The sequence below is a fragment of the Dysidea avara genome, chromosome 8, assembly GCF_963678975.1.
Source record: "Dysidea avara chromosome 8, odDysAvar1.4, whole genome shotgun sequence".
Classification (NCBI taxonomy): Eukaryota; Metazoa; Porifera; class Demospongiae; order Dictyoceratida; family Dysideidae; genus Dysidea; species Dysidea avara.
Genome location: NC_089279.1, coordinates 19,962,559 through 19,986,981, shown reverse-complemented (window position 1 = coordinate 19,986,981; position 24,423 = coordinate 19,962,559). Strand labels below are relative to the sequence as shown.

General features: G+C 37.0%; 2 protein-coding genes across 3 annotated transcripts in view; one reads left to right on the top strand and one right to left on the bottom strand.

The window, feature by feature from the left end:
• The window catches only part of LOC136264647 (leucine-rich repeat serine/threonine-protein kinase 1-like), a 56,104-nt gene extending 44,611 nt beyond the window's left edge, over positions 1–11,493 (top strand). For both annotated transcript variants that reach the window (XM_066059421.1, XM_066059420.1), the window contains exon 2: positions 7,148–11,493. In XM_066059421.1, the coding sequence (XP_065915493.1) occupies positions 7,246–11,193 (3,948 nt within the window). In that variant the 5' untranslated portion in view covers positions 7,148–7,245 and the 3' untranslated portion in view covers positions 11,194–11,493. The remainder of the gene's footprint in view (positions 1–7,147) is intronic.
• Positions 11,494–12,792: 1,299 nt separating this feature from the next.
• On the bottom strand, positions 12,793–20,610 carry LOC136264841 (uncharacterized). Its single transcript, XM_066059602.1, has 2 exons — positions 17,231–20,610; positions 12,793–12,929 (listed from the first exon to the last, which is right to left on the bottom strand). The coding sequence occupies exons 1-2, from the start codon at positions 20,608–20,610 to the stop codon at positions 12,890–12,892; spliced, it is 3,420 nt and encodes a 1,139-aa protein (XP_065915674.1). The 3' UTR covers positions 12,793–12,889.
• Positions 20,611–24,423: the final 3,813 nt, after the last annotated feature.

Genomic DNA, 24,423 nt, shown 5'->3' with positions numbered 1-24,423 from the left:
ATTTTCCAACATACTATGTTATGATTTAGTAACTATATCATATGTCTTGTTTCACTACTTTTTATCTCTGGAACACTTAACTTTTTTTGGTTAGACATAGGCTAAGCATGCATGTGTGGCTGTGACTGCTTTATTAGAGTATATCAATCTCTCTGCTGGTCTCAAATGCTCAAATGAACTATGTAATAGAGTAAGGAGCGTAGTTTGTCTTGTCTAGATTTCTACAACAAAACCACAGCTGATTGCAGCTAGGGGTGTATTAAATACGAGGCATCTGTTCTGATCTCTTTAGGGGTGTGGTCAGATCAATGATTGTTTTATGCTCAGTTTTATAAGTACAGCTACATACATATCTACTCCACCTACAGTGGCTTAAGCACTTCAAATAGTTTTGTGGTATCTAAATATGTTCTTGTAAGGAAAGTGTTGATTAATGTCTCAGTGTGGTTTCCTTGCATTGAGAAGATGATCAACCATGTAACTGAAGATAAAAGGAAAGGCAACCGCTGAAGCAGAAGGTAGACACTCTGTGGAACCAGAAAAGGTACATGCCACCAATAAATTTATTATTATGGCATGAATGGTGGATGCATGCTGCTTCATTTAATCTCTTTCCTTGGGACTGTGGTCAGGGAAGCGGGTAGGTATGCAGGCAGACAAATATACATGTTTTGTTGACAATTTTTTTATTTTTTAAAAATTCAATAACTGGCCTTCTGTGAGTGTTTTCTTGTTTTTAATGTTGGATTTGAAGTTACTATAAATATGCTGAGGCTATTCTGTAAAAGTGGTCTTCATTGCGTATCATGTTTCTATGATGATTTTAACCTGTAGCATTTTGGGGGACATACATCACTTTAGGGGAGAACCCTGTACTACCATACTGTTTGGTATAGCAGTTCCTCACAATTTGTACTTATTGTAATTCCATACTAATAATCACATTCCAGTCAACTCCCCTATTATTTTGTTATTGTGTATGTGTGTCTTTGTCTTTTCCACTCAGACACATACTGTGCTGGCTATGCATTATGTGTACATGTCCTGTTGGTGGTTGTATGTGCTCTGGGTCTAGTAATAATAATACAAAATTATACAACCAAGTACTAAAAATAATACATACTGTAGTTAAAATTTTGTCATTAATAATGAAGTAAATGAAGCACTATTGTGCAAAATCCTCAGGGAAATCAGTTTGCTATTAAAATACTCTAATAGAGCAGTCATTTATCCTAATATAGCATTCAGTATTCTACTGTACATACACACCTTAGGATTATAAGTAATGTAATTACATATCTTGGTGTTTATATATGTATTATTGGATGTGGATATGTATGTACCCCTGTATTGTTCTCTTGTGCTCACTGTACTGTGTATATACAATGTATATATACTTTCATTGCTGTTAGATTGCGTGTAGTATGTGTACATGGTCCTAGTTATACAACCAAGTGCTAAGAATAATACGAAATGCGGTTAACATTACATCATTAATAATGAATGAATAAATAATAAATAAATAATGTTTGAGAAACTACGAGGCCTAGAGACATGAACTAAGCGGGGATAGATTCGCCTGTGAATGAAGGTACAACCGTATAATAAGTACGCCTGTTCGTGCTGATGACCTTACCGTACGTGTAATTCTATATAACGTCCGGCACCACACCCTTGTTTAATTACAGATTGTTTGAAGGAGAAGATTAGTAAATGTCCACCGAGAGGCCAGAGGTCACCTTACTGGTAAACAACAACATTACAAGTAACTATGTTTAAATGTTTGTAATTGTGTATTTTGTGTGCAGGATATGCGCTCCAGGCGTCATGCAATGAACAACCAGCTGATGACCAGTTGGGATACCAGCTGATGCGCTCATAAACAACCAGCTGGAACAACAAGGTAATGAATAATGTAATACTTGTACCAGTGGTAGTTGTATTATACATCTTCATCCTTCATCTGGCTTGCTAGTGCCTGGAATTATTTTCCACTAGACTTATCTACTGCTCTACTGTGAGTCTGTATAATAGCTAAACAAGAAGCCGATGCAGTATATACAACAATGTGTAACTATCTCCTGTATGTTGTGCATGGCTGTATGCATAATATTATAGACTGTGATCACTGTGCCAATGCCACACCGCTGATACACTGGCACATCACCTGTAGCCTCTAGTTACAACAGAGTCTGTTGTGCCATATTGGCTTGATTGGGATCAATTGTTAATTGTGACTTCACCATGTCCCTTGTTCTGCATAGCCTCATTTCACTGCTGAGTCATCTTGAGAGGCACGTCACACCTACAATATATAGCTACTTACAATATAGCTTGGTTTTTGTGTAAGTTGTGTTTTAGTATTGTGGTTTTCTGATGTCAGTTAAACTCCCTTGCCTGTGTACGTATGTATATGTATCATTTCCACCGGTACACGCACACTGCTCTGAGTGCTGCCTATGCCACTGTTTATACTTGCCCAATGGGTAGGTTGCAACATTGGTGTATGTACTTGGTTGTATGTGACGCAGTCCTAGTAAATAATAAAAGTAATAATCCACAATTAAAAGTGCAGGCACTAATTGATAAGCCCCTGTGCTGAAGGTGGAGTAGTGGTCTAGCAATGTGGGCCTATATTTTAACCTTTCAGGCTTGTAGGCTTGCTTTAAATGAAGCTATTTCTAAAGACAATGTAGTTCTGCCTTTCCCAATGGGCTTTACAGGCATGTTGCTAGCCTCCTAGGCTACAAAGAATAGTGAAATCCTTTGAGGAGAAAGGAAGCGTGTCCCTTTTGAAGTATATATGAAAACAGAGAAATAGCCTTGAAGCTTTACCTAGAGAGTTTACATAAGAAAACACAATAGGCATGTGTGAATCAACATAATTATCACAATTGGGACATAAATTATGAATTACAGTAAAATATAATTGGAGCAAGCCTGAGCGAGCCCCACACTCGGCGGAAAGTGGTACATATGAGTGTCATGCACATTACAGACAGTAAACGATAAGAAGCAGTGGACTATGGTACGTACGGGCATCGCATATACATGTGTGATTATAAGTGAGAATGTATTGGTCCAAGATACCTTTTGCCTTGCCAACTTTCCCACTGCTGACTCTACCACTTGTTACTTTAATGGTTTGCGTAGTTTGGCTGGCAATTATTTGTGACTGGATCTGTAAAAACCCAACATAATCATGCAAGCCTAAATTTTATACTATCAAGCAATGACAACAAAACTAGTATATAAAAATTAAAAATTTTAAAATGAAGTAGGGATACAAGCGATAAAAGGTTGTGAAACAAGAGATTTCTTGTTTCACTACTTTTTTTGTCATTTGTATCCCTAGTCCAGGCATGGGGAGAAGTACATGTGAAAGTACTTAAGTAAAGTACAAGTACTTTGACATTTGTTGAAGTACAAGTACATGACATTGTTTTAAGAGAAATACTTAAGTAAAGTACAAGTACTTTTGAAAGTATTTAAGTACAAGTACAGATTATGCTTACAGTGCAGAGGAGGGTGGACATGCGCACGTGAGCGCATACATTTGTATTAAAAGTATAACCAAGCCTTCAGTGAAGTTTAAATAAGCACCATTCGAAAGTGTGCTTCACTTTTAGTATATTTAGCTGGTCTGCCCCACTCTTCCCGCTATTCCCGGAACATAAATTGCTCTTGGATTTATAGAGGATCACGTGTACAGTAAGTTTGTCGGTGGAATCGATGCATTGCATTCTAGAGACACCTTATAAGCTTGTATTCGAGCTAACAATCGTTGAAGAAGGTATCATGATATACAATAAGCCTCCTATGCTCGCTCCCATGGAATTAAAGAAAGGAAAGCGGACGCCGCTAGCATATCCTCATGGAGAATCAAGCAGGAAATAGGACACCTTCGTACTCATTTTCTTCCGTTCGTCACAAGAAGCACAAGATAAATTAGTGTGGCTGTTGCTAAACAGGTTTTATCACTCCATTTTATTAGTCTTGGTATTTGAAACATTCAATTAACAGTAATAATTTTCAGTAGCGCTTATATCGTGTCCACCCTCCTCTGCTTACAGTGTTCACGATTGCATTTATATAGTTTTGGTTGCACCTAATAAAATTGTGAAAATCTGCCATCTGTAAGGCGAAATCTTTCTGGAGTAAATACCTTTCCTGCAATGCTAAAGGGTCTCTCAACAGGCACAGAGGAAGGTGGTACTCCTAGGATGTTTTTTGCCAACCTTGAAAGCCTTTGGTTATCTTGTTTGCTGGGCTTTGGGCCATTGTTACTTCATCAGCTTCAATGTATTCATCCACCTGCTTAGTGAGTGTACTTCGTTGCTTTTAACTTTCTGTTCAGGACATAATCTTTCTTCTTAGCTGCTATAGCTGCCTGCTTCTTATAATGATCGGCAACCAAGTGACTGTTATTGTTGATAGCATGCCAGCTCAGCCCTTAGGCTCCTTCCTTGTGCTTTGATGGGACACTGTGTCTGGACAAATTGCATTATGGTCAGACATCTATGCAAATTGACCGGATTTTGTCTGGTGTCCGGACGTTATCATAAGCTCTGCCTAATAGCACCTTTCAGGCCGAAGCAACGTTGAACAGTGAAAAAATCAAGCCTGTAACCTTAGCTGTTATCGACTTATGCTTGTCTGAAGGTATCAGTCAGTCAGTCAGTCAGTCAGTCAGTCAGTAGAAAATTCTGTTAAATATATATTTTTAAAGTTCTGTAGCAATTTGTTGAAAGTATTTCAGGTTGATCTGAAAGCTTGTTTGAGCTTAGTTTTACCTAACCAATACTACCTCATCATCAAGGAAAATTGAGGCTGGTTTTTGGGTGGTTATTTCTTGGCCATGCCTACTCCTATGTGGTCCTTACTATACAGTACTATCAAACTATGTGATTAGGTAATAGAGTATTCAAAAATGCGTGATTGTGTCAGGTTTTCGCACATAATATATATATAGTATTATAATTGTGTTCTATGATCAGACGATTACATGGAATTTCGATAGTTGTTGCACTATAATTAAAAGCTATAGATTAGCTCACCCACTGGCTTTAAACTATAAAATTCTTGACTACTTTATTAGTATTAATTAGTTAGAATGTGCCGACAAGGTTTAGAGACCTGAGGACGATGTGGGTGGGGCTACCCACAGACATAATTACTGGAGCTGCAGGCTGAGGTAATTAATTGTTGGTAGCCAAGTCTGCATTGTCTGTGGGGCTCTAAATAGTGTAGAAACCAATGTCGGCTCATTCTAAGTGTTGTTCTAGTCTGGCATAGTACTGTAACTGTGCACTATTGTCACATGATGTTATGAATGTCGCACCAGTGCAGTGACACTGACACGATCAACGACTTAAGGGTAGCATGCACAGTTTTCACTCTTTCTTTACCTACTTCATTCAGGAAAATTTCTAAGTCCATGCTCAATTGTTATAATATAGTTAGACTGTTAGTGGGTGTAGTTATCATAGTAAGAATCCTCCCCACTCCCAATGTAGAGGGTGGCCCAAAACTGCTGCCATCATAGAAATATTGTATGCAACAAAACATAAATTCATGAATGTATTTTGATGTCAAATACTACAAAATTTTACAGAAAGTATTACACTGTAAGTTGTTAAAAATCATCAAAACTTAATTTTGGGCTACCTTCCTGTCTGACTACCACATAAGCTACCTCTACCACAAGCTCACTCAAGATCAGCAGCAGACTCTTCTGTAACGGTATTTTCATCACATAGAACATTTCTATTTAGTGGTAACTTTTGGTAGGAATCCTTAATTTTAGGGGATACACCTGAGTAGTAATGTATAACAGGTTTTTGCTATTGAATTTGTCACTTTTGCAACTGACTTCATCCCATTTGCAATTTAATTCATCGTTTTTGCAGTAGAATTTATTGCTGAATTCTTCACCTTGACAATTGAATTCAACACGTTTACAGTAGAATTAGGTGCTATTACATTAGAATCCATCACATTTGCAGGAAATTTTATTACAATTAATCAGTGAGTACCTGGCTAACCAAGAACGCTTTGCAAAATAGCTGAACAATTGTTGACTAACAATAACTTGTAGTAATTAGTTGTATGGTACTGCTCAAATGCAATGTCATTTTGTAAGAGTGCAAGCAATTTAAAACTCACTAATAAAAGGTGTAGCATCTGTTTCACTTGTCATCTAGAACAAAATGGGATGAATACTCGCAAGCGAAACAGATGCCACGCCTTTTAATTAGAGAATTTTAAATTGCTTACACTCTCACGAGACAACGTTGCATTTGAGCAGTACCATATTCAGTATTTAGCATGCTTGATAAGGATTCCAATCACTCTAGTTTACTATTAACGGAAATCATGCCATCAGGTGTACACCTTAATTTTATACTTCTGAAAACACTAGATATCCATTAATTTCTTTACAAACAACTTCATACAGACATGGATATATGTCAATAACAACTTAATTGACTTTTATCTTGGCCCGTAGAACACACAATCAGTCATGACAAAATTTCCTGCAAATGTGATGAATTCTAATGTAATAGCACTTAATTCTACTGTAAGCGTGTTGAAAATTCAAATGTAGAATATCTCTTGGTGTGTCTAGTGTCAAGTATAGCATCAGAAAACCCTTTTGGATGTTAAAACAAAGCCAAAATCCTTTTGTCTGCCTACCTGCACTACCCAAACTAGAGATCAAACGAGACCTTTTACTGCCACCATTTACATCACTATACATAGCTTATCTGGATGTGCCTTTTGTGATTCCAACAAGTATCTGCCATTTGTGCCTTGCCTTTACTTTTATCTCCTTAATGTCATCTTTTTCATGCAATGAAACCACATTAAATTTTTTACATTGACACTTTCCTCGAGGAGCGTATTTATGCTACACTGTACTTTAAGAGCTATGTATTAGCGTTACTGTGAGAGGTACCTGTAGCTACACGATAAGATTTGTCACTGAAAACAGAGCACAACAACCACTCCCCACAATGATCTAGCTAGATTTATTAATGATTGAGTATACTATCATACCGCATGATAATATTGTACAGTGTAACTATGTATTATTGATGCATGTACATTATACAAGTACATGGTTAATGCAAATGTTATTTTGCAGAGCTGATAAAGGAAGTAAGAACTAATGGGCCTAACCTCAATAAATTATTGAAAACTCCTATCAATGAACTAGAGAGAAATTGTATTAATGAAGCTCTGATGGCTGCTGTGGAAACTGGGAACCATAGCAATGTTGGAAAATTAATACTTCGCGGTGCGTCATGCATTGATGAAGCTTTGGACAAAAGTCACAAACTAAAAGCATATTCAGTGACCGCAACACTTCTTATTGTCAAGGCAGCCATGGTGGATGACCGGATTCTAATTTTGACTTTATATGGTGAGAACGTAGATGGATTGGTCTCTAAGATACCTATAACAGTGGGGGACAATCTCTTTGAACTTCAAAATTGTGTCTTGGATCAATCTTTTAAGACTGCTGTAGCCATTGAAATGTCACGTCGAAATAATGCTCTTAAAGTAAGAGAAGAATTATTATTGAGAACAGGCATAGATAAAGAAGAAGGAACTGTGCTGTGGTTTGGTTTGCGTTTGACACAGCTGGAAATCTCCTGGCTACAAAAGGTTAACTGGGTGAAAGAGTTAATGTTAGCTCGCAATGAGTTCCCTTCTCTCCCAAAAGAAATGGGTACCTACTTAAAGCACTGTACTAAGATTGACTTGCAGCAGAACAGGTTGCGTAAAGTACCCTACTCCCTATTGGAGCTACCTTGCATTACCACATTGAATCTGTCACACAATCACATTGTGGAAATTCCTGATGTACCACAATTACCTACTTCCCTATCTGTACTTCAATTGTCACACAACCATTTGAGAAGTTTGCCTAATTTTGGAGCACCTAAGTTGGAAACCCTTGATATCAGCTTCAACCAGCTTCACGCTGTTCCTGATTGTGTATGCTCATTTTTTGCTCTTACCACACTCAATATTGCCTATAACTCAACAATTCTTACCCTTCCTAATCAGCTAGGCCAGCTAAAAATTCTTCATGATCTTAATCTGGAAGGTCTTAATGATCTAAACCATCCTCCCATAAATTATCGTGCTTCTACAGATGACTGTATCCAATACCTCAATAGTCAACTGCGCAATGCTCATGAGTATTTGCATATGAAATTAATGGTTCTTGGTAAGCATGGAGTAGGGAAGTCCACAATTGTAGCTAAATTGCTTAGCAAGCGAATTAGCAGTGAGTCCTGTAGTGTAGTTATTAGCAAGTGGAAACATACTCCGCAATCATCGGGTAAAAGGACTTTTAACTTCAGAATTTGGGACTTTAGTAATCAGGAAGGATATGATGCCACTTACCATTGTTTTTTGTCTAAGCGATCCATGTATTTATTGCTGTGGAATGTCACTGAAGGGGATGATGGAGTTTCCAGTCTAAAGCCATTTTTGGACAGTATTTCTACTCAAGTTCCAGATTCTTGTGTCATTATTGTGGGTACCTTTCTTGATATGTTATCTGACGAAGAAAAATCAGAAAAGGTTGACTATCTATTGGGAAAAGTACAAGAGCTCACTGCTCAGTACCATTCTCTATTTGTTGCTAGCTGTAATGTAGTGGGATTACAAGATGAAACAGAGGATTTGGTCAAACTGAAGGACGACATTTACAATGCTGCTTCAGAGTACAAGCTAAACAATCGATGTGTGATGGGTGCTATGATTCCATCCAGCTACCACACATTGGATAGGAAACTGATCAGTATTTATCAAAAGTTAAAAGATAAGAAAAACGGGTCGTTTATGTATGCTGGAGAGTTCAGGAAGCTGATAAGGGACAATGGTCTTACTGACATTAAGGATGATGATTATGAAGAAATACACAATGCTAGCCAATTTTTACATGAAGTAGGTGCCTTGTTGTTTTATGCTAATGGTAAGCATAATCTGGATGACTTGTACATTATTGATCCTTCTTTTCTGTATGACATCCTGTCTGCAGTTGTTTCTGTCAAGCAAAGAAAGTGTTATGTTAAACAAGGTATTTTGACAGTTAAGGATCTGTTTTTCATAGTTAAGGACTCAGGGTTTCTTGTGAAATACTTTCTTACACTACTTAACAAATTTGAGATTGCTCTACCACTAGATGAAGGTTGTAAAAGGGTTCTAATCCCTTCTATGCTTCCCAAAACTAGCCCAACTATCCTACCTGATGATAAACATTACTTTAAACGTTTCATTCTTTTTTCTTCACCTTTGTCTGAGAGTCAGTATTTTAGTTATCCTACTCCTTCAAGCTTGTGGAGTCAGTTGCTATCGAATGTAACGAACTCTATCAAAAAAGTAATGGATGTGTTAAATGAGCAAATACCAGTTGATGAAAGTGATATGATTTCATCTAGTGTTCGATTGAGCAGTGATCGTGAGATACGTTCTTTTAATATTATTTCTGATGAAGTATCAGATATCTCTAGCAGTGTTCGGTCAGAAACCATGTCTCCTATGATGTCTTATTCGAGAGAGGAATCTTTAGAACATGATGGACCACAAGTAGTAGTACCAACAACACCTGAAATTATGTCTAGTGGCTCTCAACAATTTAAACACTGTGAATCTTTAGATGAAGTTAACACTGAAGGTTTAGTGTACTGGTGCAGAGGACTAATGTACAATGTGAATGGGCTATGTTTTGTCATTTCATCTATGACGAATAGCTCCAAACATAAGTACAAGGATGGTATCGTAATCATGTGCTCACCAACTGTTGAAGGTCGTAAAGTACTGTGTCGATTGATTGAACTTGTGAAGCAGTTAATTTCTACACATTATGCTACACTACTTGATAACCTTGAGCAAAGGGTTCCCTGTCATGTTTGCATCACAGTTGGTGTTCAAGATCCGTTTGAATTCCAAGTAGACCAATTGTTACCACTGCTTAGTAGTTACAGTTTAACTACAAAATGTGGTGTTTCCCATAAGGTCCATTTAAGAGATCTTGTTCCTACTGATCTTGACCCAGTGTATTTACTTGATGCTAATAAAGTTATTTGTGAGGAGAGTCATTTAGGAACTGGCATAAGTACCATAAATTTTACTGGTAAGAACACCATTTCCATTGGCTGCGTTGTCTCTTCCAATGAGGCTGAGTCAGAACCACATGAGCTGTGGATATGTTGTGATGGAATAGAAGGAACTGAACTGCACATCTTTAAAACCAACCCATTGGAGAGAGTCAATAAACATTTTCTAAAAATGGTCCAAGTGTGTTGTGTGAAACAGTGTGCCCAGTACATTTGGGTGGCCACACAAGTTGATGTAGAGGATGGTATAGTGTTTATCTTTGACAAAAGGTCACAAGAATTGATGTTTGAGATTGCAACGGAAAACATTGTGGTGTCATGTATTGCCAATTCTGACCACAATGTGTACATTGGTACAGAAGAGGGATATTGTTTTGATATCTCCATGGATGTACAGTTTAAATATATTAACATATGGTCACATCAGCACACTAAGGTATCGGAATACTGTATTGATGGATTGGTACTGACTCATACCCACTTGTGGCTGTCCAGTTATAGTCGGTTGTATATTTTAGACCCTGACAGTCTTGACATAAAGCATATGGAGGAAACAGCTGAAAGGCATACCCGTGTGGGAAAGATGATTTTGTCTTTCAACAACAATCAGGTGTGGGCTACCTACATTGGTGGTGTCATAGTGTCATTGTGGGATGCTTGCCAGTTTACATGCTTGTATGAATTTAATGTGGGTGTTTTAATCAAGGACAAGTGTCATGTTAGTGATCCTAGAGACCAAATAATCACTGCCATGTGTACTTCTCTCAATACTGTATGGATTGGTATAGCCAGTGGACACATCATTGCATTTGACATGAACCATCTTGGTGAAGTTTTGAACTATTATAAGCTGTACCATGGCCTTATATGTTTTCTGTCTAGTGTTGACTACAATCAGAGCGGGGAATGTATGATGTTAAGTGGTGGAAAACTGTGTCAACCTGGCAAGGACTACTTTCCATGTAAGGATGAAAATGGCCAACCCTTGGATATAATTGGAGTTGCTATCATGTGGTCATTCAAGAAACACTGCATGCCCAATATTGTTACTTTGTAATAACATGGAAATGGCTTGACCGTGGGAGCATATTCTTGCTGCCTTATAAACTTGTGATTACCAAGCTATGTAGACTATACATAATATATAGTAGTTGTGAATCTATTTGGACATTACTAACACTCACCAAGTGTACATGATGACAGTAAACTATCTTTAGTGAGTTGCTACTCTACAATCAACCACAACAACATTTAGGGGTGTATGTTTGCGTGTGTACAGTGTATTAAGTGCATTGATATGTGTAATTGTGATTTGGTAGTTATTTTTCTGTGGTCTTAAATGTAATTAGGGGTGCTTAAGCCAAGTGAACCAAGTTCTTATTTGCTATAATGCAGGGCCAGTTGTGGCCAAAAAGCTAGTTGTGAATGGCTTTTGGCTAGTTGGGTTCCTTTGGATATATACTTGAAATTCACAAGGAGAAACATCCTGATTGCCTGGCAGACTCCTGTAAGTGTTTGAGCATTAATCGGATGGCTGCAGGTTTGAGGCAGCCCAGGTCCAGTCATTGATTTTTTCTCCTTTCTCCACCTTTTCAAACACACTTTATGTAACAACTTTAAACAGGTTGTAGGACCAGGTGTCCTACAGACTTTCAGCTGTAAATGGTGATTGGGCTAGTTCTAAAGCTTAAACAAAAATAGCCAGCTGCACCACAGAAAAGTATAAACTCAAAGTTACACATACTTATGTGTTTTACATCTTACTATTTTACTACAGAGGTTTGACTAAAAATACCAATCTTGAGCCATTTTCAAAATTTTATTTGTGATCTATTCTTTGATTAAAAATTGCCTTAAAATCCAATTGCAGTGGAATCTCTCTATTATGGACATTTTAGGACCCAGAATTTTTTTGTCATATTTTACTGTAATATAGAGGTTTTCCTCTTTCAGAGGTAATGACCAGACCTGGTGGGACCAAAATTTTTTGTTATTATGGAGGTTTTTTCTATTGTGTCCTTAATTCGGGGAGTTTGTTAAGAGAGGTTCCACTGTAGTTATAATTTTCTTTCTTACAGTCCACTATATAACAAAATTTCAATTGCATGTAGTTCTTACTTTTAAACTTTGTTCCTTTAACATCCTTCAACTTGCTATTTTCTTAAATTTCTTCCAGATCTCAATCATTTCTCTAAAGTTGCTTCCAAATTTAATACAATGGCATACCTATGTTTCAAAATTTTCCCTGGGGGATATATGGTATGCATGCTCCAGACCCCACTAGTTAGTCAGAAATCCCTACTGTTTTCCTCTTTACTGGCACTTTGTCACTCAAGCCCTCTCTTTACTTTGATGGTTTGGACAATCACAACAATATATAGCACAACAGGTACTTACTTCAAACACTGTGTACCCTCTCTTTTTTCCCCGGTCTCAGGTTAGGGCTAGTAAAAATTTTTTTTGCCACTGCTAACACATGTATTTGAAATAAGCATTACTATGAGCAGTGTTGATAAACATTATAATGTCTTTTGATGAGCATATTTTGGTTTGGCTAGACAAACACAACCCTCAGTCAAAAACAAGCTGTCACTCCTATTCTACATATGCATGTGTATTTACTTCTGTTATTATGTTAAATCTTTGTACGTAAGAGCCTTCATGATCATTGGTCGCATTACGTTTGTATTATATTGTCACACATGCAAAAAAAAAAAGTAAATCAAACAGTGTACTATGATCAGTCACACATTTTATACATCACTGTCTTCTTCTGAATCTGAGGGTCTAGGTCTGTAAGAGAAAACATGTATAGTATGCTGTTACTCTGCTAATTATTTTATCTATTTACTTAATGCAAGATCCAGATGTAGCTAACAGTGCTGAATTGTTGTAGAAACCACATTAGTAAGCACTTGTAAACTGCTTTAGCAGACCCTAGTTATGAATAATTAATATAGTAAGTTTAAAAGTGCCACCTTGTGAAGCTTATGAGCTGGTATGCAGTACTGGTATGCCTCATAGCTCAAGTTACCACTGGATGTGGGATTTTTTTCTGCATTCCTTAGATTTTTAGGCTTCTCACAGGTCCTCTTACAGTCGATTTCAAGTTGCTTGCGAATGCATTTGAACAATTTGCACATGTGATTGTTCAAACATGTGAGCTGTTTTCTTTCAAGCGAGCTCCTTTTAATAACGCAACTACATTTTTCGTCTTCTTAGATCATTAGACAATGCCAGCCATTGCAAGGGGAATAGTGAGGTAGTTATTCAACATATTAAAGCACTGCACGTAAACATCCACATGATCACGTTCGAAAATCACGTGTGCAAATTGTTCAATTACATTCGCAAGCAACCTGAAATCGACTGTAGCACTATACTATCATACAGTATGTAGTACTGTATCATGGAGGTTTGCACTTTCTCTTACAAATATTGACCATGCAGAAACCCAGCCTCACAATACCTTCATGGTGCCTTGGTAGTATATAACCAAGCTTTCAGTACAACCTGAAATGCTTCCAATAGGCCACTACAAATTTAAAAGAAAAAAAATTCAGTTACTAGTTTCTATATACTGGTAAGGGGAGAAGGGATACTATATTTTGTCTGGTGATAGTTAAAACCATGTTACATGGACACAAACACACACACACACACATGGGCCATACCAGACTGGAATCTTCAGGTGTAGGTGACATTCTTGTTTCACTAATTTTTATATCTTTGATCCCTTAGGTTAATTGACTTAAAATTCCTAATTTTCCTTGTAATTGTTTGTTTACTTGTTTTGTAGTATTATTATGATTAGTGCACTTGCACATAACACATTAGAAGAAAGAATGATGCCAGGTTTCAGGGCCGGTGGAGGGAAAATTGAGTTGGTTAGGCCATTGGCTATAATGTTGAGATTGCTACTATATACATGCCAATGAGAGAGGAGTTGCTGCACAGTGTGTGAAGCACGCTCTGCGAAGTGCAAAGCACGAGCATTCTAGGGGGGGTTGGGGGCATGTCCCCACAGAAATTAGACACTCAGATGTGCAATTTTAGTGATATTTCACTGCTAGCTAGCTATACAAATATGCTCAAGCCTATCTATTGATCTTCAGACTTTCTATACTATGTATAATAGCAAGAGTTCATAATATATATACTGAGGAGAGTATCCTACTCTCATATACCCCTGTAGAAGGGCGTATCGTGAAGTTATGATGTAACGACAAGATGTTGTGGTTTGTGACGTACGGGAAGTCGTAAAAGTGCAAGAATTGTTAGAACCATTTCACACTCGCGACACTCAGGATAGCAGTATTCATGAATGGCTTAGCAAGAAATGCCTACGAAGCGGTATTAACCCATGAAGGAACAATTGTAGTTCGGTGAGAAATGCTTAGAGCTGGAGAAAATTCAGTTGCTAGCGACGTTGTTAAGCACGCTACCGTGTTCAACTAATGACATCATTAATTACATACAAAGAAAAACGGGCGAACTCAGAAGTGCTACGTCATAACTTCACGATACGCCCTTCTACAGGGGTATATGAGAGTAGGATACTCTCCTCAGTATATATATATTATGAACTCTTGATAATAGGTAGTAATTGTAGACCTGACGTACAGGGGACACAGCATGAAACTTGCTGTATGGCTAGTGTTCATTTAGCTATAGCAATTAGAAATTCAAGGGGGACCCCCAGGAGCTCAGTGCAGAATTTTTGCAATTTAAAGGCCTTAAAATTTAAATTGATGCTAAATTTTAAAGTAAAACTAGCTAGCAACTTGCAACTTTCCCCCCAAATTTCACTGGGAACCCATGCAGCATGGCTCCCTTATATAGCTAGACTATATGAATTAATCGACTAGACAGTTTATAGCTGTATTCAGTGAATTCACACAGCTACAATAAAAGGCTACACAGCTACAAAAATGCAGTATACTACTATACTGGTTTGTATGCAATGAAGTGAACAAATCATCACGTAAATATACTGGTGGACAGTCACGAGACCAATCAGTATTCAAAAATGGCGCAATGTGGATGAGACTGAGAGTTTGCTCAGTATCTCGACAGGACGAGTGGGTAGTTGAAGAGGAGTGATTTCTACTCAAAATCTCATCCAGATGGCCGCCATGTAATGTATGGGTGTACAGCTTCTTGCCACAGAATGAGTCACCTGGTTTGTCACTACCTGGCAGCCCTTCTCCCAGTAAAAGAAGCCAAGAGAGACAAGCCAAGAAATGCTAATGATTATTTTATGAAGATTGAATTGTGATATAAGTGTGCTGGTTTAGAATCAAAGAAGACACCTGCCTTCAAGTGCCTGCCTTACACATGATAAATGCCAACTGTCAGCACACATGATACGTACTGTATGTAAAACCCACGATCATTTTAGTACAAAATGAGACGAATGCTATGCTGTACTGTAAGGTAATTGGAAGTACTATACATGTAGTTGTTAGGCTGAGAAACTAGGTAAATACTGGTGTCATGCATTTTCAATAACATCTGTAAAATGTATTTAGCTACGTGTAGATATGATCGTCCAAAGATTGCATGAGAGTAACACAGTTTGAGCTGGTCAGTTAGTTAGTTGGTTCAGCTCCAGATTATTGGTCTGGCTCAGGCCTGACCAACCAAACTGTCTCCTCCAGCCTTGGGTTTATTGCATTCGCCTGAATGCATGCTCCAAATATCAAGTACTGAAATAGCGAAGTGGCCATAACACTTCATTTCAACTATGTTAAGCCCATTACACAGCATTACAAATGAAGAGCACTATGAGAAAGACCTCTGCAATCAATCAGTCACAACAGAAAACTCGGACGATTCTTGTAGGGAAGCTATCACATGGCACTACCACGAGGGACTTGTAGGTAACAACTTGTAGGTCACCCTGAAGTTAAATTTTTGTACATTTTGAAGGTTGAAGATCGAAAAGATGTAATAGAAATTTGTGAAATTTTACAAAGACCTAAATTTTATGGATTTTCCACTTTTGGATTTTATGGAGAAAGATGAAGTGAAATATGTATGAAGTACGGGCAGTATCTTTGAAATTTCGTACAAGATTTTTGCTTGTTACCTACCCCTTGCTCTACTGCAAATCAACACCTTGCACTGTCAGCAAAGATAATTGAATGGGACACAAAGGAGGACACAGGTAGTTAAGTCCATGAAGCATGCATTGTACATGCTGTGGTATGCCATAGGCACCTGTCAGGCTGAAGCAACATCGAACGGTGAAAAAAAGTCAAGGCTTAGCAGTTGTCGAGTTAGGCATCAGGCAGGCAATCAGTAGAAAATTCCTATTATCTTCATTCAGACCAATAGATTGAATTGTGTGTGTGTGTGTGTGTGAGTGTGAGTGTGAGTGTGAGTGTGAGTGTGAGTGTGTGTGTGTGTGTGTGTGTGTGTGTGTGTGTGAGTGTGAGTGTGAGTGTGAGTGTGAGTGTGAGTGTGTGTGTGTGTGTGTGTGTGTGTGTGTGTGTGTGTGTGTGTGTGTGTGTGTGTGTGTGTGTGTGTGTGTGTGTGTGTGTGTGTGTGTGTGTGTGTGTGTGTGTGTGTGTGTGTGTGTGTGTGTGTGTGTGTGTGTGTGTGTGTGTGTGTCTTCAGGTGTAGGTGGCCTTCCTTCTTTTTTTTATTTCACAAGATGATTTTAAACACTAATATTAATAAGGCCACATAAACTTGATTATTAGTTTCTCATCCATCTTTTCTGTGACATGCATTTTAACAAGCAAGGATTTAGAATCTGTGCTTCAGTAACTTAGTGTATTCCCATAAATTGCAAATTTACTAGAAATACATGGGAACTGAGGTATAAATATTGAGCATAATAGGTAAATATTGAGCATTAATTTAAGCATAGGCAAAATTTTGAGCAGTGCAGCATAGCATAATAGGTAAAATAATGAGCATAATCGGCAGGTCCCTAATCCTTACTCTGACAACCAAAAGAATGGAAGAACAAAGCATGTGCGTGTGTGTTTGTGTGTGTGTGTGTGTGTGTGTGTGTGTGTGTGTGTGTGTGTGTGTGTGTGTGTGTGTGTGTGTGTGTGTGTGTGTGTGTGTGTAGATGAACTAACCTTTGTAAACTGATGTAATCATTGCGAGTCTGTCCAAGCAAAATACCCCTGCAGAAATTGTTAGAATGCACCAGGAATCCTGTAAACATGATTACTGGCAGTAATATCAAAATAGCAACAATCAAGTCATTAGCTGTAGAATTGCCAAGTAGAACAGCATATGGTGCTCCCACATTCAAGCTCACTATTGTCAACATTATTACTAAGATGGACAAGTCAAGTGAATTCAACACAGAATTTTTGTATGGCTGTACCCAAGCATGTATCAATATAATCACCAAGCACAGTATCTGTAGTACCAAGTATCTGTTACCAATTTCAAGCACATCCAAGCTTATCACAATAAACATTACCAGCCGACATATCAGGTAAAAGGCAGCAAAACAATGATATTTATTTTTGTAGCATCCTTGATACTGATCTAGAATAGGTCTCACTTTGGCAAATTTGTATTTTTTTCTGAGAAATGGTTCAAACAGTAGTAAAATAGGAAGCCCAAGAACTATAACTATTCCACACAAGATGGCAATCAATCCATATAAAATATGACGTCCACTAAAGTATTTTATGTCTGGAGATAAATAGGTGTAAACACCGTCAACCCCTTCAAATGTTAAAGGTCTTAATAGTTGCCATGAGGTGGATGACAGTGATTTGTAGAACAGTATCAGAAGTAAGCAAAAATATCGAACACCATGTTTTCTGAATGTGAAGGTAATTCTTGCTGAACGTTTTGCTACCACAACTACTAATAGTAATAGTAAAATTATTGCAAGTGGGTGAATGTAGTGGACAAATTGTTGATCAATTCCACTTAAACCCTTCGCTAAACACAACTTTCCAAGAAACATGGGTGACAGGTTCACTAAACTGGATAGGATAGTGACAAAGAATCTTAAACCATCAGAAATAATCAAGTCTTCTCCTATAATAACCTCTAGCACACTGTAAAAGAAGACGATCCCATGCACATAACATGTAACCGTGTCCACTGTTACTAAGTACAAAAGAACAAGAATGGATACTATTACTATTATCCAGTATACAATAACTGATAGCACAACCACAATGCTCTGCCAAGCTTGACATTTATCAATGGGAATACAATTGTCAGAGTCAAATGGCAGTGTATAACTTTCAGCACATGTGCCACAAGCAATTCCACTTCTATGAGAGCTACACTCAAAGCTAGAAACATTACAAAATTCACTACCAACTGGACAAGAGCTGTAGTCACAATAATTGTTGGGACAATGTACGACTGCTCTTTGACCATTAATAGTTCCATACCAGTAACCTCTTTTAATCTTCACTGGGTTTGAACATAAAACGATACCACTGAAATCAGAACAAATGCACATTTTCTCTATACTGTCATACTTGTATCCAATATGACAAGGTGATAGAAGCAGTTTGACCAATATAGATATGTCCGGCACTTGACTAATAGTACTTCTAACAGAAGATAATTGTAGAATGATTAGATGATGATTCTTAACTTCTTCACCAATGATGCTAATGGATTCTGATGTACCAATGTAAATGAACATCTGTGAAAACCTTTTTAGTCTATGGTGTCTGCAATTCATACATTTAACATGGAATAGTGCAGTTTCAGCTGTGTTGTTAAAATAATCAATCATCCTTGCTGAACTCAACACTTCTTCACCTAACATAATATTCTTTATAATATAGCAGCCGTGTTGTTCACATGACTTGTTCAGACATTGGGCTGGTGGACCTAAACTTACACCATAGGGTGACGTAACTATTTCATTTGTCCCAGAGAAATTAAAATGTTGTGGTATGTATACAATTGAGCTTTGACTAGATGGGTTTTTATTGATATATTTGCTTTCTGCTACTGGAATGTTAATAAAAATGGAGTTTCCCACACCGTGAGCTTGGTTGTTGAGAAATGTTGCAGTATAATGACCAGCAATAGAAAATAGACTCCATGGTGCTGAAGATAGCGGATAATCTGCATAGATGGCTGCACCACCCAAGGCTGCTACATTGTCACTAAAAACTATTTCAACACCATCAGAAAGCAATACTTGAGAAAAGTCAGTAAAATAAATACCAGCACCACTTATACCTTCATTGTCTTGAAAAAATACTGTACCATAAACTGTCAGATTGCAAAACTGCAAATACAAGGTGTTTTCATTTTCAAAATTATCAGTAAAATTTGTATGTGATAGATGTACATTACCCAGAGGGTCATTGTACTCATCATCATATGCAAGAAGCACTACATGTTTTCCATTACTGTTGTTGTAAAAGACACAGTTAAAAATCTCAATACCAACACAAATATCAGGATGTTGACTAGGATAATACACATTGTAAATATCAACTACTGGATACTTGTCATTGTTGTTATAAAACTGTGAATTTCTTATGTAACTTTGAAACCCAAAACTTTCTGTTCCATTAATATGTAAACTAGAATTGTCACTACCTCTCAATTCATTAAAACTCAGTACACACTTATTAGGATAACCCCTCACTTGGTGTACCACTTGAATACCTACTAAGATCAAACCAGAAAAGTCAACAAGCAGATATTTGGAATATGTCTCAGTATACAACTGTATATTCTTCTCAACAGGGTTAATAAAAGAAGATTTGTAAATAGACAATGATGCATTTAAAGAATTTAGCTGAATGTATATACTGCTCATAATTGTGGAATTAAACATTGTAAAATTTGCATAATTCCCATCAGTATAACAGTAAATTGCATTTCCAGAATAGTCAACAAGATTATTTTTGAGCAACAAATAGGACAATTTTAACACTATTCTGCTTTGGTTTGCACTAACATAGATTCCTTTAAAACTTGCAAAATTATTCATGAAAGTGCAATTTATGATTTCAATTGTTGACAGTGTACACAAGTCACTATCCCAATTGTTATAATGTTGGTCATGAACAAGAATAACAATCCCATAGTTACCTAGTTGTTGAAAAGTGCAATTACTAATAGAAATATTGGATGACTGTTCCATTGTAACTGCTCCAGTTAACCCTGCACCTCCACACCGGTCCCATGTAATACCTGAAATATCAATGTCCTTACAATTTACAAGTGATACTCCACCAGTGTTGTTACAACTGATAACTGTGCCATTATTTCCAAATATCCCAATTTTTTTATGCTCACTTATCTTCACATGGAATGATAACGGAACTATTGGTGAAGTAATGTTGATTAGTGTCTTATCATTTCTGATATGGTTTAAAGCACTTTCAAGTGATGAACACTCACAATGACCATCCACACAACAAGAATTGTCATCATTACCATCAATATTTACAGTAATAACATTACTGTACTTTTGATAAACTAATTCATAAGTATACTGAATGTGCATATGCAAGAGTAGAAGTAACATCCAATAACTCATTGTAGTGGCTACATAAAACAACAATACCATGGTACATTTATATAATGTTATACAAAGTTGTTTTGTGGTGTACTTGTATTTGTGTGGCAGAATCAAATAGACTATATACATCAAATATGTTACATGTATGGTTATGCAAAGTGACTAAATGATTATCAGTGCCAGGGTAGCAGCAATCAGTTAACATTTCAGGTAAAAAAAAAATTGATGTAATGTCAAAAGTAGCAGCGGCAGGTGACACTAATGTCAATTATAAAAACTACAACTGGCTCTATCACCTTTACTTTTTGACACTCACAATTCTTTGAAGGCTGCGTCCATTATCACATCTTGGATTTTTCACTAAGATAGCCTGCTTCCTTTAAATATTAGAAAACTGGTATTATTGCCTATTTACAAGTATTACAAAATGTCTGTTTTTGTATTTAGTTTGTTGTAGATTGCCAATGGTTGAAGCTATGTGTACCAAATGTTCACACATTTTTATGCCAATTCCTTACCTTCCAGAATCCAGAGCATCCACTGTACAAACACCCAACAACTAAGTTGCCCACCATTTTAGATTAGCTTTTACTTGAGGTTGACTATATCAGGCAAGGGGCGGTGAGTGGGAGGTTGTTCACAATAGAAAGAAGAACATGTAGGGATGAATTAGGCCCAATTATGGGCCATTCCACCCTATCTATTGTCATCACTTTCCTTAAAAAGTAAACTCACTTTTACACATGTAATGAGAGAAAAGTATTGTAGCATGAGAGCATACACACGTAACAAGTTGCCAAAATGACAAAAAAAAAAAACTTGTAATTAAAAAGGCTGCTAAAGCAAAACGAAGTTGTATCCAAGACCAAAAAGGTTATGAAATTGAAAAAAATATACTAAGTAGTATTGAAGCCTCTACATATATACACTACATCATGATTACGAAGCTCTTGTTCTTGCCATTGTGTCAATTTCTCACAAAAACTATGGCTATTCCCTCACAAACAATGTTGTGGTTAGTAAAACCTGTGTATTAAGGTATGCATAGCTTACTTGTTGTTCACCATGCAGTTTAATAAAAGTATTCTAAGTTGTTACTCTAAACCCCTGCATTTAATGCACTTAAATGACAAACGATGGCTGTTAGCAGCTTCACTATTCTTATATGATGAGTACTTTGTTTGGCATAAGAATCGTTTCAACATGTGCGGAAACTTGTGAGATAATGGGTGACAGCAGACAGAAAGACAAACAGACATCTTTCAACTTTATAGATACGAAGTATGGGTCCACTAGTGATAAAGTCAAAAGGAACAATGAAAACACTTTTAAAAAGCAGAAATATACCACTTGGTAGGGAGTCTGGGGTGGGGTTATGCCCCCAGAAGCTGTGACCATATTAGCTTCCTGATGTCTCAAAAGTTCACCAGAATTAAAGGTACAAATTGAAACCTTTCAACTAAGTCAATAAAATGCTGTTTTGGCAAAGTTTTAGTGTTAACAGATATTTTAGTATTATAACTATATATTAAATATCTTGGCTATTAACTATATAGCATTTATAAGCAGTACAAAAACACTTAGAACATTGTGAAGATACACACCTACTTTGCACAAAACTTCAATCACGAGTAAGTTCAATTCCTGAAATAAATATTTTAGTTTGAAGCATTTTGACTGCTCTATTAGGATATTTGAGTGTTAGTATATAGTATGTATTCAAGGTTCTCAGCCTCACTCCAAGAATTACATATACTTTTGTAAAGATTCCATTATGAGGAGAACTTGGTGGAAGGAGGGGGAAGCTTCAGCCCCCACCCTTTCCGCCCACCTATGCAACTTGGTTTGTTTTTATTTTTTCCACATGCCTATACTACAAGAAAACCTGTACACTTACAAGAATAAAAACTGCATAGCCTTCCATACTAACTTCTTGTTGTTAAATGTGGGTTTGCAATAGTAATATCCACTATTGGTTCTTGTAGGTCATCAGTTTAGCAAGATATATTTACAAAGTAGGGTACTAGCCCATGCCAGATGGATGTAAGCTAACTACATCAGTGTGAGAATCAGCATACTCTCTCTTTAGGGAGGGAGGAGCTAGTGGCATGCCCCCCACACAAAGTGAAAGAGTTGCTGTTAGGTAGCAGCACTTGTGGAAAGTTATAGTATGTTAGAGAAATAATCATATGTTTCTCTTATCTTTTTAAGTTGTCATGTTCATTTGGAAATCTCATCATTACATATACTTAGTCCACAGTATCATACTGGAGCAACAATGTTGTTGTCTATCACTACTTGCTCATTGTGCTCAACTTACACTGAGAGTTCATAGTATAAATTATGAACTCTTGTTTGTGCACTTATTTATCAGAATTGGATGTGCTACCAAAAGCCATGTACACAATAAGTTGTTGACAACAGTGTAGGCCTCATACAATGCTTATCATAGTTTAGGGTTCCGGAAACCCCCTTTGAAATTTGAACTTGTAGGCTTGCAGCAGGGACGCCATATAGTTTGGAAGCACAAATACAGAAAAATGGGAATAGAGCATAGCAGTCAGCAGTATAGCTACAGCATTAAGGGTGAACAAGGGTATGAATTTAGCTACAAGGAGAAATGTTACTAAAGATCAAGATACTCTAATAGAGCAGTCAGATGTGCAGTCAAATCTCCTCTAATAGAACATTCATAACGGATAAAATTTAAATAGAGACTAATATAAATGTAAGACTAGTTTGAAACATTTAGTACCTAAATTTTGAGTTTTTAATTGAAGAATTTGGATATATTATATATATGTATATTTGGATCACTACAACCTACTCCTGACCAGCCATATAAACTGATAGGACTTAAAGGGAACAAGCAAGTAAGCATATAATATTGAAAATAGCATTAATCCATAGAGCATGAACTAGTAAGTAATTTTCAATGGATTTTAATTTTCAAATCTGTCAGCTGCTAGGACTGTGCCTCCAGGCCCTGCATCAATAGCTCACTACCAAATCTGGAAACCACCTTGGAAAATTCCTAAATATGCCCCTGTGAAAGGAGACAGTACACCAGTATTTAACCACTTTTGGCTTGACTGAAGGATACTGATGAGCTCATACTATGCACCACATCCTTTGAGTCTGAATATATAGAGGTTTGGGTATGACAATTTTAAGTGTTAGACTTTAGATGCTTCATTGTAGTTCTAGAGTGGTTTAACATGCTGAATTATTTGACTCAGATATTTTGGTGATCTCTGTTTCCATATATACTTTTTTAGTTATGTATATATACTAGCTGAAAGAACAGGTATCTCGAGAATAAATGATTTAAAAACAGTTAATCAGTACAATGCATACCTCATGGAAGTGCATGCAATTCTTCTTTCGTATGCTTTTATTCCTTGCTATAAAATTATATTGTGCAAATATCCACCATGTATTAATGTTATCCCTTGTATTATCCATTGAGCTGAAGTGGTAGTTATGGCAATATGTTATCCCTCATATTACCGTTTGACAGGAAATTTTTACAAAAGAAAAAGTTGATCATTTTGACGAATCAGTTGGATTTGTCAACTTATAATTCATCAAACATATCCTTAAGCACTTTGAAAAGTATACGTGTTTTTCATCAACATTTAATTTGTCAAAGCTTATGAAGTGCGGATTCATTACCTTTTCCTTCCATCAAAATTTCCTGTCGTACGCTATCCATTGAGCTGAAGCAGGGTAGTTATGGCAGTAGGAATCAACAAGCACCTCAATTAGCACGTACCATTGCTCAGACTGGTCTGCAAT

Bases quoted from the DNA above. Each gene is read 5' to 3' on its own strand.
- LOC136264841 (XM_066059602.1), bottom strand. From the start codon at position 20,610: ATGCACATTCAGTATACTTATGAATTAGTTTATCAAAAGTACAGTAAT. The intron at 12,930-17,230 runs GTTAGTTCATCT...TTTCTCTTACAG, and splicing joins GATTACATCAGTTTACAAAG to ACCTAGACCCTCAGATTCAG.